Source organism: Haliotis asinina, chromosome 9 (assembly GCF_037392515.1).
Source record: "Haliotis asinina isolate JCU_RB_2024 chromosome 9, JCU_Hal_asi_v2, whole genome shotgun sequence".
Classification (NCBI taxonomy): domain Eukaryota; kingdom Metazoa; phylum Mollusca; class Gastropoda; order Lepetellida; family Haliotidae; genus Haliotis; species Haliotis asinina.
The window spans coordinates 52,042,875-52,058,845 of record NC_090288.1 but is presented as its reverse complement, the minus strand read 5'-3'; the positions used below and the strand labels follow the sequence as shown (position 1 = coordinate 52,058,845).

The window sequence follows — 15,971 nt, the reverse complement described above, 5'->3', positions numbered from 1 at the left end:
AGCGCTTTGTCGCCTGAGTCGGACGTATTTGTTGTTGTCGCTGCCGTTGTTGTTGCACGCCGTTAAGGACGCTGTCATCTCGATTGGTCTATGCAAGTAGGTGACTAATGCACAAATGTACCTGTAACTCGTTAAACCTGTTTATAAGCGGCTTTGTTGATTTTTAAACAAGTTTTGTCGATTTGTCGCTGCTATGTTTGCTTAAAATCGGGGATTCGAACACGGTCCCGACACTGAAAAACAATTCCAGTTAACCGACTAATCCCTTTACAACAAACGACGGTCAGCAACGTTTGTCAATTTATTTTATCAAGTCCTAAGAAATGATATTATTTTCTACGGGTAATATACGGGAGTTTATGTCTTTTGTTCACAGAGTGAGATTCGTGATGTATTTGTCTGTCACATAACATTGCAAAGATGTAAGAGGAGGATTTATTCCAGAATCAAATATGCGTCTTACGAATAAGCATTGATTTATATCTTTGTTATCCTGAACGATGATAGTGATATTCATGAATTATATGATCATGAATGGTCATGGTGACTTGATTAACAAATGGAAATCACCCCGTGCTATTTGCGTTGGTTATATGACACATACTGTTAACAGGATCATAAATTGAAATATATTGTGGACGACGAAAGAGACTTAGTGTGCCTCTCTATCAAGGATAAGAAGTATACATGCATTTTGTTTCATTTCTCGGCAGCACTGAAAACAAGATGATCTTTCTGCACGGCCTGGCTTTAGCCGTATATGAATTTCAGAGATACCTCAAATATCGTGATGGTAGGTATTGCTTAAAACTACATGGCACGTGCAACGGTGGTTAATTGTTGTTGTTCTTTACACCGAAATACTCAATAATCTAGCCATATCGTCATGACCAGACAATTCAGTGATATACAACACGATCTCTGCTTGCTAAATGACGTATATCCCCACTTGACTATCTACATTATTGTCCAATCCAAGCCATATTTACCACTCAGTTGGGTGATTATTAGTCGGGTCTATTTTTCAATCTAAATCGTCTATGACCTTTCCGTCCAGTAGACCAGGGACAAGAGATGGTAAAGCGAGAGGCAGATCAGCAAGCCGCCGAGGCGTACGTCGCCGCTGCTGTGGACAAGGCCGAGGCTGCTACTGCTGCAGCAGACGCCGGATATGCTGCCTGGAAAGAGGCCCTGCTTTTTGCTGCCACGGAAGCCGAGAGAGTGTCGGCATATTCCTCTAAGAACGCTGGGTTGCCTGCAACGTTGGAAGTCCATAGATTGGAGGACGTAGCATTAGAGAAGGCATATACGTATGCTGCACTGGAGAAGGAGAGAGCAGCTGCAGCTCTTGCAATGGAGAAGGCACAGGCTGCTGCAGCTGGTACTGACCTCCCCAAGGATGAAGACGCTGCAGCTGCTGTTGCAGCCTCCGATGCCGACACCGTTCCAGGTAGGAAATATGGATTCAGCAAGCACAGCAGAAACCGTTAAATGGTATTAAATGGCAATGCTTTTCAACTTGGTAGAAGATATTTTTCAGCTATGTTGTATTGTTATATGGTAAAATGTCCTCTTTAAAACCATGAGAGAATTAGATCAAATTTAGCTCTTCAGGCTTGCTCATGAGTAATACCGGTTAGGCAGGATATGGACAATGGCTAAAATCCACCTATTTTCTTTCAGCCAAACAGGACAAGCCCAAGAAGAAAGGTATCTTCGGAGGCATGAAGACTGGCTTCATGCTGTAAATGATTCTTTCTGATTGGTCCTCGCCAGTTTCCGTCATCCTTTCATGACCCACGCGCGTCCTCCTGTAACGACATTGACCCTGATCGAATATGTTTCCGATGAACTATTTTCCTGTATGTACAGAAGCGGCGTGGACAACCTCCGCAGAGATTAAGAGGGTGGTTTTTGATCTGTTGGAGAGGTTGACCATTCGTTAGAGAGGTGGTCGCTGATGTCGTACGGACGTGTGGTAGAGGTTGTTGGTGAGGTGTAATAGAGGTGCTGGGTCGCTGAGGTCTTACACGGGTGTTGGAGAAAGGGTTGGTTGGATGTTTGATTCGGGTTACTGAAGAGTCTTTCGGAAATCATCGAAAATAAGTTCTAGAGAGGCAGGTGTGTGAGTTGTTGGAGGATGTCAGAGACGTACGTAGGTAAAATGTTGCAGGCAGATGGAGAGGTTTGTGGTCAGGTGCAGGAAAGGGAGGTGTAGGACAAAAGTGTCCTAGTGTCACTGCACCAGTGTTTTGTACCAAAGACGCCACCTCTCTACTCTGGTATTCCAAATGCCCCAATATCACCTCCCTAGTGTGTTCAAAAGACATGAGTCACCTCTCTAATGTTGTGCTTTGAAGGCACCAGTGTGATCTCTCTAGTATTGTGAAACAACTACACTAGTATGACGTCTCCAGTGTTGTTTCAAATACATCAGTGTCACATCTCTAGTGTTGTGTCCCAAATACCCCAGTGTCACGTCTATAGTGTTGCGTCTTAAAGAAACCAGTGTGACCTCTCTAGCATTGTGTAAGAAAGACACCAGTTTCACCTTTGTAGTGATATGTTCCAAAGACACCAGTATCACCCCCTGATGTCGCGTTCCAAATATCCCAGTATCACATCCATAGTGTAGTGTTTTAAAAACACCAGTATCATCTCTTTAGTGTTGTGTTCCAACGACACCAGTGTCACCTCTCTAGTGTTGTGTCCCAAATATCCCAGTATCACATCCCTAGTGTACTGTTTTAAAGACACCAGTATCATCTCTCTTGTGTTGTGTTCCAACGACACCAGTGTCACCTCTCTAGTGTTGTGTTCCAAATATCCCAGTATCACATCCCTAGTGTTGTGTTTTAAAGACACCAGTATCATCTCTTTAGTGTTGTGTTCCAACGACACCAGTGTCACCTCTCTAGTGTTGTGTCCCAAATATCCCAGTATCACATCCCTAGTGTTGTGTTTTAAAGACACCAGTATCATCTCTCTAGTGTTGTGTTCCAACGACACCAGTGTCACCTCTCTAGTGTTGTGTTCCAAATATTCCAGTATCACATCCCTAGTGTTGTGTTTTAAAGACACCAGCATCATGTCTCTAGTGTTGTGATCCAAATATCACAGTGTCACCTCTCTAGTGCAGTGTAACAAATACCTTCTGGTGTCACCACTCCAGTGTTGCGTTTCAAATACACCATTATCACCTCTCTAGTGTAGTGTCCCGAACATCCCAGTGCCTCCTCTATAGTGATGTGTTTCAAAGAGACAAGTGTGACCTCTCTAGTATTGTGTAAGAAAGACACCAGTTTCCCCTCTGTAGTGATGTGTTCCAAATATCCCAGTATCACATCCCTAGTGTAGTGTTTTAAAGACACAAGTATCATCTCTTTAGTGTTGTGTTCTACCGACATCAGTGTCACCTCTCTAATGTTGTGTAACAAATACCCCAGTATCACCTCTTTAGTGTTGTGTTCCAGTTTCAACTCTCTAGTGTTGTGACCCAAATATCACAGTGTCACCTCTCTATTGTTCGTTCCAAAGACCCCAGTGTCACCTCTCTAGTGTTGTGTAAGAAATACCCCATCATCACCTCAACAGTGTTGCATTCCAAACACACCAGTGTCACCTCTCTAGAGTTGTGTTCCAAAGACACCAATATCACCTTTCTAGTGGTTTGTTCCAAAGACACCAGTAGGTGCTCTCTAGCATTGTGTTTTAGCGATCGCAATGTCACCCCTCTATTTCTGTATTCTGCAGTAGATGTCACAGAGCAGTCGAAAGTAATGTATTTGAAAGTCTTTTAGTCTACGCCATGCTTTGTGGCGTTTGCTTAATAATCTGTTACAGTAACGTCATGCACCTAGCACTATCCTCCACAAATGCAACATTAGGTCAAGCTAAAGTATTTTCATGCCTGCCATAATGGCAGACCCAAACCGGACTTATACCAGCACGTCCCACTCTCCCTTTTCAACACGTCAGATATGTCACACGCTAAGTATGCTTGACATGTACTTATCAAAATACAACATTTTAGGAAAAAATGTCTTTGTCAATATTTTGTTGCTTACCCATCAGCTTCTTTTGTTGTTACCACCCGATGTTTTGTTTTCATTCTGTTGCAAACCTTGTAAAGTAAATATGTATTTTTATCTGTCTGTGTTGGAGTTTTGTTTATCTGATCTGTTGTCACCCGTGCTTGTCGCAGGAGGCGACTAACGGAGATCGTGTGGTCAGGCTCGCAGATTTGGTTGACACATGTGATCGTATTCCAGTTGAGACCCGTGAAGGTCCGGAGTAGAATGGGCTTTCGGCAACCCATGCTTGCCTTAAAAGGCGAGTGTGCTTGTGCGAGGCGACTAACGGGATCGGGTGGTCAGGCTCGCTGACTTGGTTGACACGTGTGATCGGTTCAAAACATCAAGTGTCAGTATCACTGCTGGTCAAGGACTCTAGCAGAATTCCAACAGGTGCAATTCGGCTGACGTTAATGCCCTCCCCAGATCAGGCGCTATCGATAGGTTTGAGATCACAGTGCCGTGCTGGTGTACACAGAACTGTGTGGTCTTGTTTTACAGTTACTTCGTCAGTGATGTACTGGATTGTTTGGGGGGGTGGGGGTGGGGGGGGGGGGGGGGGGGGAGAGTTGTTTTCTTTTTCTTTTTGTACTGCCGGACCTTTTTCATGAGCTGGGGCTTTGTTTCTGATTACCTGTGAGGCATGTTACAGAAAGTGAGAAAATCCTGCAACTCAGCCTTAAGATTGCTCATCCCTCACTGGGTGGGATGGTTATGCACAGGGACATGCAAGTTATGGAAACTGGCGTTATCCAAAATGATAACGCTTGGTTCGTCCAGCTGAGGTAAGAATCGATGTTCGAACAATTCCCAAAATACCTGCTAATTCATTTCGCTATGGTAATCACCATCCTATTTTAGCCCCAAGAACAAAATCACAATCCCCAATCAGTCCCTTGCTACGACTACACGCATGCAAGATGATCAGGCGTCTATCTTTGACTGATGGTAATTTAACACTGCCTTAGAACAATCTAAAGGAAGCTGCATCCGTTCGGTTTTATCACACCAGGTTTCATCAATTTGAAACCCAAATTGCGGTATTCTTCACCTGTTCTGAAATAAGCTGATCGCATGGACAGGATTGAGTACTATTCTGAACACAGTTCTGTCATCTCCCGTTTCTACCAGAGCCACAATAAGAGCTGTTTTCGAGACATTTATTGTATCTTTGATCTCATCTTGTATTTTGCACACGTCGGTGGGATTTGCGTTCACACAGTTCATAAATTGTACGGCTTGTGACACCTTTACCAAGCTGTCCAGTTTGAGTTTCCTACCTGATTTTGATTTTCACACGACCCCCGAGGTAACTGATTTGTTTGCAACTTTGTAAACTCGACTGTATGTCAGATTAAGGGCTTAACACAGTCATTCTATAGTAAACCCTGTCACGATGAAAGGTTGTTCCAGTATGAAATACTGACATAAATTGGAAATTAATTGTTTTTCAGATATATCAAGTTGCATGTTGCACGTTGATACTTCTATGGGTGAACATGATTATAATGCGATTTGAATTAAGACTTTTTAAGCCATTATTTTGAATATAACTACACTGGCCCAAAAAAGAAACGCATAGGTGAAAATCCAATGTTATGAGACATGATTTATTAACTTAAATTGCACAAAAAGTAATGGAACTTGAGCAATGATAATTCACACGGGTATTAACAAATGTGTGTCAAGACATATACAATCATTCACAGTGGTATTAAGCGTCTCTATTTTCCATGGCATAGTGAGAAAGTCAGTATCTGGTGTGACCACCACGGGCATCAATCACTGCTCTGCATCGCCTGGGCATTGACTGTATAAGACGTCGTATCCGCCTTTGTGGGATTCTTCTCCACTCATCTCGTAACGCATTCACCAACTGTGTCCTGCCGTTCATAGATATGCCACCCCACATCATTACACCTGCACTACCGTGTCTGTTGACCTCACGAACGCACTGTCGAGCATATCTCTCATTTCGACGTCTGTAAACACGCATCCTTCCATCATGTCTGTACAGCAGAAAACGTGACTCATCGCTGAACCAGATCCTCCTCCAATTCAAGAGGTTCCATGCTCGAACGTTCCTGCACCACTGAAGACGTGCACGACGGTGATGGGGATGCAGAACAGGTCCTGCATGAGGTCGCATAGGTCGAATTCCATGCTCTCTTAGGCGATTCCTGATGGTTTGTGGAGAGACTCTACGCAGCCCAGGAACGTGATCAGCGGTATACGTAGCAGTGACGGCCCGATTACGCAGATGAAGCACCCGGATGTAGCGGTCTTGTGCTGGAGTTGTCACCCTTGGTCTCCCACTCCTTGGACGGTCTCTGGTCGAGTTGTGTTGCGTGTATCGTTGCCAGAGACGGGAAATCGTGCTCTGCCTCACATTCAGACGTCTGGCAACTGATGACTGACTTTCCCCAGCTTCCAGACGTCCAATGGCTCTATTTCTGTTTTCTTCATTTAACCTTGGCATTTTTCGCGTCGCATAGAAAGAAATTCGAAGAATGAATCGCAACAGGACCTGTCCCCTTTTATAGCCATCATAATCAAGATTGAGATCCTGCATTTGCACGTGCATAATGCTTTCAGATTTTCCCACGTGCAGATTATACAAAGCGTTTTCAAGGTGCTGTGGTGTGGCGAATAATCACCAGAGGTTGTGTTTGTTTGTCTGTTTTGGTTGTATTGACTATAAAAACACTTAATATTTACATCAATTGTCATTCCATTCCATATTTTCCGAAAAAATCTACTTTAAAAATGAGATTTCAGCTAGGCGTTTCTTTTTTGGGTCAGTGTACTACAAGAGTTCCATCATTTTCATAAACAAACAAAACAAACCCAGAACTATTTACAATCATTCACATTAAGTAATTGTAGTTGAGGCTATATGAATAATTATAGTCTGTATTTCAAAAGTACAGTTTTTATTTAGAATATGTACAAATGTTGTTCAACGTCAAATTTTCCTCCTGTGAAGTTACCCCTCAAGAGCATTTTTTACATCTGCGTTTTAATATCCGTACACGTATCATGTGTGTGCTTTTATCCTGTGTCAAATTCATTATATCTATATTGAAGTCAAAAAGCCTTTTCCAGGCATTTCCAGCATTACTTTAGTACCCGTGCTGGAAAAGACCGCTTCAGTCAATCAGGTCAGCAAGCTTGACCACCTCCATCTATGACAAACGCTAAGGCGCTTAAGATAACCTTTCAAAATTGGCTTCATCTTAAATGTCGCCATTCTTGACACAATACGAAATCGCAATTCTCAGCGTTATGTTTCTGTATTGTTTGTAATGAGGAAAACGGATATGTTTTCACGAAATCACTAATGATAATTCTGAATCTTTGCCTATGAACCTAGAATCGGTTGGGATGTTTTCGAGAATACCCTTAAACGAAGGCCGAGGTGCCACTACGCCATATCAGATAGTGTTTACAAAATCACATTTCTCAAAGACCGGTATTGAGACGCCTATTACATCACGTACCTCACCTATACATGTTTATGATATTCATCTGCGACAAATGCATCACTGAATTCCCCAGACATTTTAGACTAAAATTACAACGTGTCTTTGTCAACAGCACCAACTGTCTAGATAAAATGAAAGGAAAGATCTTGGTTGTGAAAACGCTGTGGTTGAAAGACTTGCTTGAAGTGTAAATCAAGAAAAAATCCGATTTTACACTGACTAGCATTTTGTTTCATATTTTCCTACATCAAGTCGTCTGTTCCTTGCCTGTAATAGCTATGTATCATAGCAAGAAATCGAACAGTAAAAATAGGTACAGTGCAATGAATTGATAATTCGAAAGGAACACTTACTGGCAAAGTTTCCGTGCAGCATGACGCCATGACTGACGCCAAATCAGGTAGAACGTGAACGGTAATTATCAGCATTTCTGGCAAATGTTCGCAATGTAGGTTTGTCGCGCGCGCAAAGGGAGCAGGGAACCAGCTTAAACAGCGGTACTTTTCACATTTGGGCGCAGCGATGACATAAGCATAACATCACTGCCACAGACTAATTTACATATCACGTGACCGAACTTTTCTCGTTTGTAAACAAACGTGTATATTCATAAATATACAGAGACTGCCATGACGTAAGCGATTCGGCTGGGTTTTCATATTGTTTTAGACTGTTACGTAAAGATTCTTCTACAACTCTGACAGTTTGATTTATGACAGTACACGTTTAAATTTAAATCGTCTGCTGCATCGTTTGCTCTCCGTAGGGCTTTGATCAAAGCACGTGGAGCCGTACAAAGTATGTAAACACAGGATCGCTGCGCAAATCCACAATTTGATAGTGTTACAAGTTTTAGGATATTTTCTCAGTGACACTATACCGTTTTAACAAGGGGTGTGTAGACTCATCAAATATAAAAAGAGTTCAGAAATATGCACAATATATTAAATCAGGGAGCCTATGTTATAGAGTATCCCTGATTAAATGGACTGTGTAAGTTCTGACGAATCGTCACATCTTCCTGCCACCCGTGCCTCAAAGCGATCGTAACGTGACTTACGCCGTAAGTCTATGTTAAGGCAGGGAGCCTGTACAGATCTAGAAGTTAGAAGTTGTAGAGTATCCCTGGTTAAGGTATGGGAATTACGATCATCGTAGAGCTACGATCGCTGTGAGGAGCGGGACCCTGGCCTGTGGCAGAGGTGCTATGTTGTCTGGCCGCATGGAACTCTGGGTAGGAGAGTGAACGACGATCCGTTTCACGTGTGACGTCATAGACGGGCGACGTAGTTACGCCTTCATTGTCAGCGCTTTGTCGCCTGAGTCGGACGTATTTGTTGTTGTCGCTGCCGTTGTTGTTGCACGCCGTTAAGGACGCTGTCATCTCGATTGGTCTATGCAAGTAGGTGACTAATGCACAAATGTACCTGTAACCAGTTAAACCCGTTTATAAGCGACTTTGTTGATTTTTAAACAAGTTTTGTCGATTTGTTTGCTATGTTTGCTTAAAATCGGGGATTCGAACACAGTCCCGACATTGAAAAACAATTCCAGTTAAATGACTAATCCCTTTACAACAAACGACGGTCAGCAACGTTTGTCAATTTATTTTATCAAGTTCTAAGCAATGATATTATTTTCTACGGGTAATATACGGGAGTTTATGTCTTTCGTTCACAGAGTGAGATTCGTGATGTATTTGTCTGTCACATAACATTGCAAAGATGTAAAAGGAGGATTTATTCCAGAATCAAATATGTGTCTTACAAATAAGCATTGATTTATATCTTTACTATCCTGAACGATGAAAGTGATATTCATCAATTATATGTTCATGAATGGTCATGGTGACTTGATTAACAAATGGAAATCACCCCGTGCTATTTGCGTTGGTTATATGACACATACTGTTAAGAGGATCATAAGCTGAAATATATTGTGGACGATGAAAGAGACTTAGTGTGCCTCTCTATCAAGGATAAGAAGTATACATGCATTTTGTTTCATTTCTCGACAGCACTGAAAACAAGATGATCTTTCTGCACGGCCTGGCTTTAGCCGTATATGAATTTCAGAGATACCTCAAACATCGCGATGGTAGGTATTGCTTAAAACTACATGGCACGGTGGTTAATTGTTGTTGTTCTTTACACCGAAATACTCAATAATCTAGCTTTCTCATATGGACCAGGACCAGACAATCCAGTGATATACAGCACGATCTCTGCTTGCTAAATGATGTATATCCCCACTTGACTATCTACATTATTGTCCAATCCAAGCCATATTTACCACTCAGTTGGGTGATTATTAGTCGGGTCTATTTTTCAATCTAAATCGTCTACGACCTTTCCGTCCAATAGACCAGAGACAAGAGATGGTAAAGCGAGAGGCAGATCAGCAAGCCGCCGAGGCGTACGTCGCCGCTGCAGTGGAGAAGGCCGAGGCTGCTACTGCTGCAGCAGACGCCGGATATGCCGCCTGGAAAGAGGCCCTGATTTTTGCTGCCACGGAAGCCGAGAGAGTGTCGGCATATTCCTCTAAGAACGCTGGGTTGCCTGCAACGTTGGAAGTCCATAGATTGGAGGACGTAGCATTAGAGAAGGCATATACGTATGCTGCACTGGAGAAGGAGAGAGCAGCTGCAGCTCTTGCAATGGAGAAGGCACAGGCTGCTGCAGCTGGTACTGACCTCCCCAAGGATGAAGACGCTGCAGCTGCTGTTGCAGCCTCCGATGCCGACACCGTTCCAGGTAGGAAATATGGATTCAGCAAGCACAGCAGAAACCGTTAAATGGTATTAAATGGCAATGCTTTTCAACTTGGTCGCAGATATTTTTCTGCTATGTTGTATTGTTATATGGTAAAATGTCCTCTTTAAAACCATGAGAGAATTAGATCAAATTTAGCTCTTCAGGTTTGCTCATGAGTAATAGCGGTTAGGCAGGATATGGACAATGGCTAAAATCCACCTATTTTCTTTCAGCCAAACAGGACAAGCCCAAGAAGAAAGGTATCTTCGGAGGCATGAAGACTGGCTTCATGCTGTAAATGATTCTTTCTGATTGGTCCTCGCCAGTTTCCCTCATCCTTTCATGACCCACGCGCGTCCTCCTGTAACGACCTTGACCCTGATCGAATATGTTTCCGATGAACTATTTTCCTGTATATACAGAAGCGGTGTGGACAACCTCCGCAGAGATTTAGAGGCTGATGGGTAACATTGTTGTTAGGATATTAATATAAGTAGGTGTAATTAACATTTCAATAAATGTATGTTCCCTTACTTAAATGTCCTGCCTACCTTGTTCAGGGCTGGTACCTGATTTCAACTGATGTCATATGTCCAGAACAGGAGAGCCACTGAGCACAAAGTGAGACGGGACTTCGCGGATGTGTTCTTACACAATTTTGTAGACTGTTAAGGTCGGACTAAATCGTCCACATCTTCAATTTCAACAAAAGATGGAGTTCATTTCACTGTTTCGGTCAACTGCTGTGACAGAGGGTGGTTTTTGATCTGTTGGAGAGGTTGACCATTCGTTAGAGAGGTGGTCGCTGATGTCGTACGGACGTGTGGTAGAGGTTGTTGGTGAGGTGTAATAGAGGTGTTGGGTCGCTGGGGTCTTACACGGGTGTTGGGGAATGGATTCAACTTGGTTGGATGTTTGATTCGGGTTACTGAAGAGTCTTTCGGAAATCATCGAAAATAAGTTCTAGAGAGGCAGGTGTGGTTTTGCCTCGCGGTGGGTGAGTTGTTGGAGGATGTCAGAGACGTACGTAGGTAAAATGTTGCAGGCAGATGGAGAGGTTTGTGGTCAGGTGCAGGAAAGGGAGGTGTAGGACAAAAGTGTCCTAGTGTCACTGCACCAGTGTTGTGTACCAAAGACGCCACCTCTCTACTCTGGTATTCCAAATGCCCCAATATCACCTCCCTAGTGTGTTCAAAAGACATGAGTCACCTCTCTAATGTTGTGCTTTGAAGGCACCAGTGTGATCTCTCTAGTATTGTGAAACAACTACACTAGTATGACGTCTCCAGTGTTGTTTCAAATACATCAGTGTCACATCTCTAGTGTTGTGTCCCAAATATCCCAGTGTCACGTCTATAGTGTTGCGTCTTAAAGAAACCAGTGTGACCTCTCTAGCATTGTGTAAGAAAGACACCAGTTTCACCTTTGTAGTGATATGTTCTAAAGACACCAGTATCACCCCCTGATGTCGCGTTCCAAATATCCCAGTATCACATCCATAGTGTAGTGTTTTAAAAACACCAGTATCATCTCTTTAGTGTTGTGTTCCAACGACACCAGTGTCACCTCTCTAGTGTTGTGTTCCAAATATCCCAGTATCACATCCCTAGTGTTGTGTTTTAAAGACACCAGCATCACGTCTCTAGTGTTGTGATCCAAATATCACAGTGTCACCTCTCTAGTGCAGTGTAACAAATACCTTCTGGTGTCACCACTCCAGTGTTGCGTTTCAAATACACCATTATCACCTCTCTAGTATAGTGTCCCGAACATCCCAGTGCCTCCTCTATAGTGATGTGTTTCAAAGAGACAAGTGTGACCTCTCTAGTATTGTGTAAGAAAGACACCAGTTTCACCCCTCTAGTGTTGTTTTCCAAATATCCCAGTATCACATCCATAGTGTAGTGTTTTAAAAACACCAGTAGCATCTCTTTAGTGTTGTGTTCCAACGACACCAGTGTCACCTCTCTAGTGTTGTGTTCCAAATATCCCAGTATCACATCCCTAGTGTTGTGTTTTAAAGACACCAGTATCATCTCTCTAGTGTTGTGTTCCAACGACACCAGTGTCAACTCTCTAGTGTTGTGTTCCAAATATCCCAGTATCACATCCCTAGTGTAGTGTTTTAAAGACACCAGCATCACGTCTCTAGTGTTGTGATCCAAATATCACAGTGTCACCTCTCTAGTGCAGTGTAACAAATACCTTCTGGTGTCACCACTCCAGTGTTGCGTTTCAAATACACCATTATCACCTCTCTAGTATAGTGTCCCGAACATCCCAGTGCCTCCTCTATAGTGATGTGTTTCAAAGAGACAAGTGTGACCTCTCTAGTATTGTGTAAGAAAGACACCAGTTTCACCCCTCTAGTGTTGTTTTCCAAATATCCCAGTATCACGCCCCTAGTGTAGTGTTTTAAAGACACAAGTATCATCTCTTTAGTGTTGTGTTCTACCGACATCAGTGTCACCTCTCTAATGTTGTGTAACAAATACCCCAGTATCACCTCTTTAGTGTTGTGCTCCAGTTTCAACTCTCTAGTGTTGTGACCCAAATATCACAGTGTCACCTCTCTATTGTTCGTTCCAAAGACCCCAGTGTCACCTCTCTAGTGTTGTGTAAGAAATACCCCATCATCACCTCAACAGTGTTGCATTCCAAACACACCAGTGTCACCTCTCTAGAGTTGTGTTCCAAAGACACCAATATCACCTTTCTAGTGTTGTGTTCCAAAGACACCAGTAGGTGCTCTCTAGCATTGTGTTTTAACGATCGCAATGTCACCCCTCTATTTCTGTATTCTACAGTAGATGTCACAGAGCAGTCGAAATTAATGTATTTGAAAGTCTTTTAGTCTACGCCATGCTTTGTGGCGTTTGCTTAATAATCTGTTACAGTAACGTCATGCACCTAGCACTATCCTCCACAAATGCAACATTAGGTCAAGCTAAACTATTTTCATGCCTGCCATAATGGCAGGCCCAAACCGGACTTATACCAGCACGTCCCACTCTCCCTTTTCACCACGTCAGATATGTCACACGCTTAGTATGCTTGACATGTACTTATCAAAATACAACATTTTAGGAAAAAATGTCTTTGTCAATATTTTGTTGCTTACCCATCAGCTTCTTTTGTTGTTACCACCCGATGTTTTGTTTTCATTCTGTTGCAAACCTTGTAAAGTAAATATGTATTTTTATCTGTCTGTGTTGGAGTTTTGTTTTTCTGATCTGTTGTCACCCGTGCTTGTCGCAGGAGGCGACTAACGGAGATCGTGTGGTCAGGCTCGCAGATTTGGTTGACACATGTGATCGTATTCCTGTTGAGACCCGTGAAGGTCCGGAGTAGAATGGGCTTTCGGCAACCCATGCTTGCCTTAAAAGGCGAGTGTGCTTGTGCGAGGCGACTAACGGGATCGGGTGGTCAGGCTCGCTGACTTGGTTGATACGTGTGATCGGTCTATCATTGTACAAAGATTTCGAAGTTTTTGAATTCTCACCTCTTTACTCAGATGTACATTGTCCTATTCACTTCGCACTTCACAGCCGTAGCAACACACCAAAACCTGCCAGTAACCCAGTAACGGAGAAAAGCCCACAAAGAAATAGGCCAAAACATTATGATATTGAAAAGTCGAATACCTTTTGCCACAATGTGAATTCCGAAAAGCTAACAGATATACATAGACGCACTGAGTTGGCGTGTGAGGAAAGGGCTGACCCAGATATTGTAAATGACATCGCCTCTGACTTGGCGCTGGTATTAGTTGATGCGGCACGCGAAACATTTGGTACCAGGAAGACTTATGCTAACTCCCCTAAGACGAAAACAGGCAGAAAAGACAAACCTTGGTTCAACTCTGAATGTAGGAAGATGCGTAGAAAATTCCATAAAGCTAAAAATGTGTTTAAGAAATTTAGAACTCCATTTAATAAAGAAAGATTTTATGAATCGTCCAGTGCTTATAAAAAATGCATGGATAAACATATTAAATTATTCTCTAAAGAAACAGCTGAACAATTTCGTAGTAAAAGAAAACATTCTCCAAAAGATTACTGGAAGATTCTAAACAGGCGAGAAAATGTAAAAACAGACATATCACCTAGCTTAGAAAATTTTTACGAGTATTTTAAAACAGTTTATGAAACGAATTGTAATGATCATATCCCTCTTGATAATGAGGATACTGATGATCCTATATTTGATACACATATTCTTAATGATGTAATCACAAGTGATGAAATTGCCTCTGCCATTAAAAACTTGAAGCGTAACAAAGCCTCGGGAATAGACTTAGTAGAAAATGATTTCTTAATCGATGCATCTGAAAAATTAATACCACTCTTAACTAGTTTCTTTAATCTGATTTTAGATTCTGGAATCGTCCCAGACTGTTGGCTTAAAGGTGCAATCAAACCTATTTATAAGAAGAAAGGTGACCCAAAGGATCCTAATTCATACAGACCCATAACTATACTAAGTTGCTTTGGAAAACTCTTCACAAGTATCTTAAACACGAGACTTACACATTTTGTTGAGATAAATAGTATCCTCTCTCCATCACAGTCTGGGTTTCGAAAAGGTTTCTCGGCTTGTGACAATTTATTTGCAATACACACGATATTTGAAATCCTTAAGTTGTCAAAAAAAAAATTGTATTGTGTTTTCATTGATTACACAAAAGCCTTTGACACAGTGTGGCGAGCTGGACTATGGCATAAATTACTAAAATATGGCATAAATGGTAAAATACTAACCCTTGTTAAAAATATGTACCATAACATAAAATCGGCTGTTATGTTTGATAACCATATAACCTCGTACTTCCCATGCAACACAGGGGTGCGACAGGGTGAAAATCTTTCCCCTTTATTATTCTCACTATTCATAAATGACATCGAATCACACCTTTACAGTCAAGGATGTACAGGTATTAATTTTGAACAATCTGCTGAAAAGAACATCACTGTTTGGATAAAATTTATAATTTTACTATATGCCGATGATGCTGTCTTGGTAAATGACAATCCCAATGATTTGCAGTTGTCTCTGAATTCATTTTATGACTACTGTAGTCAGTGGAGGTTAAAAGTAAATCTCTCTAAAACCAAAATCGTTGTATTCGGTAGTGGCCCTTCCCAAAAACTCGAAAAGAAACTACATTTTACTTACGGGGGCGAACCAATCGAAATTGTTGATAGCTATACTTACCTTGGTATCAAGCTTCACCGTAATGGACGATTTGTAAATGCAATCAAAAGTCTTGTAGAAAATGCAACTAAAGCAATGTTCTCTCTTCTGAAAAGAGCACGTAATTGAATCTACCTTTAGACTGTTTGATGTCAGCTTTCGACACAATGATAGCTCCCATATTAATGTATGGTTCAGAAATATGGGGTTATGAAAGCTTATTGTTAATTGAAAAAACACATTTGAAATTTCTAAAATACGCCAGTGGTCTTAGAAACTCAACTCCCAACTATATGGTATATGGAGAATTTGGAAGATATCCTCTATACATTAAAATATATAAAAGAATTATCTCACTCTGGCATAAAATAGCTATAAACCCACTCAATATGAAACTGTCAACTATGTTATATAACTTTGTAACATCATCTTTACCGAACGTTGTAAACCAATTACAATGGTTTAAA

At 41.8% G+C, this 15,971-nt stretch overlaps 2 protein-coding genes across 2 annotated transcripts; both read left to right on the top strand.

Moving 5' to 3' along the window:
- Positions 1-726: 726 nt before the first annotated feature.
- LOC137295740 (uncharacterized) lies at positions 727-1,748 on the top strand. Its single transcript, XM_067827263.1, has 3 exons — positions 727-793; positions 1,061-1,450; positions 1,684-1,748. The coding sequence occupies exons 1-3, from the start codon at positions 727-729 to the stop codon at positions 1,746-1,748; spliced, it is 522 nt and encodes a 173-aa protein (XP_067683364.1).
- A 7,840-nt stretch (positions 1,749-9,588) lies between these two features.
- On the top strand, positions 9,589-10,609 carry LOC137295741 (uncharacterized). Its single transcript, XM_067827265.1, has 3 exons — positions 9,589-9,655; positions 9,922-10,311; positions 10,545-10,609. Exons 1-3 carry the CDS (start codon positions 9,589-9,591, stop codon positions 10,607-10,609), a joined length of 522 nt encoding a protein of 173 aa, XP_067683366.1.
- The last annotated feature ends 5,362 nt before the right edge of the window (positions 10,610-15,971 follow it).

Coding starts and splice junctions, on each gene's coding strand:
- LOC137295741 (XM_067827265.1), top strand. CDS start 9,589: ATGATCTTTCTGCACGGCCTGGCTTTAGCCGTATATGAATTTCAGAGA. Junction 9,656..9,921: donor ATACCTCAAACATCGCGATG/GTAGGTATTGCT, acceptor TCCGTCCAATAG/ACCAGAGACAAGAGATGGTA. Junction 10,312..10,544: donor CGATGCCGACACCGTTCCAG/GTAGGAAATATG, acceptor ATTTTCTTTCAG/CCAAACAGGACAAGCCCAAG.
- LOC137295740 (XM_067827263.1), top strand. CDS start 727: ATGATCTTTCTGCACGGCCTGGCTTTAGCCGTATATGAATTTCAGAGA. Junction 794..1,060: donor ATACCTCAAATATCGTGATG/GTAGGTATTGCT, acceptor TCCGTCCAGTAG/ACCAGGGACAAGAGATGGTA. Junction 1,451..1,683: donor CGATGCCGACACCGTTCCAG/GTAGGAAATATG, acceptor ATTTTCTTTCAG/CCAAACAGGACAAGCCCAAG.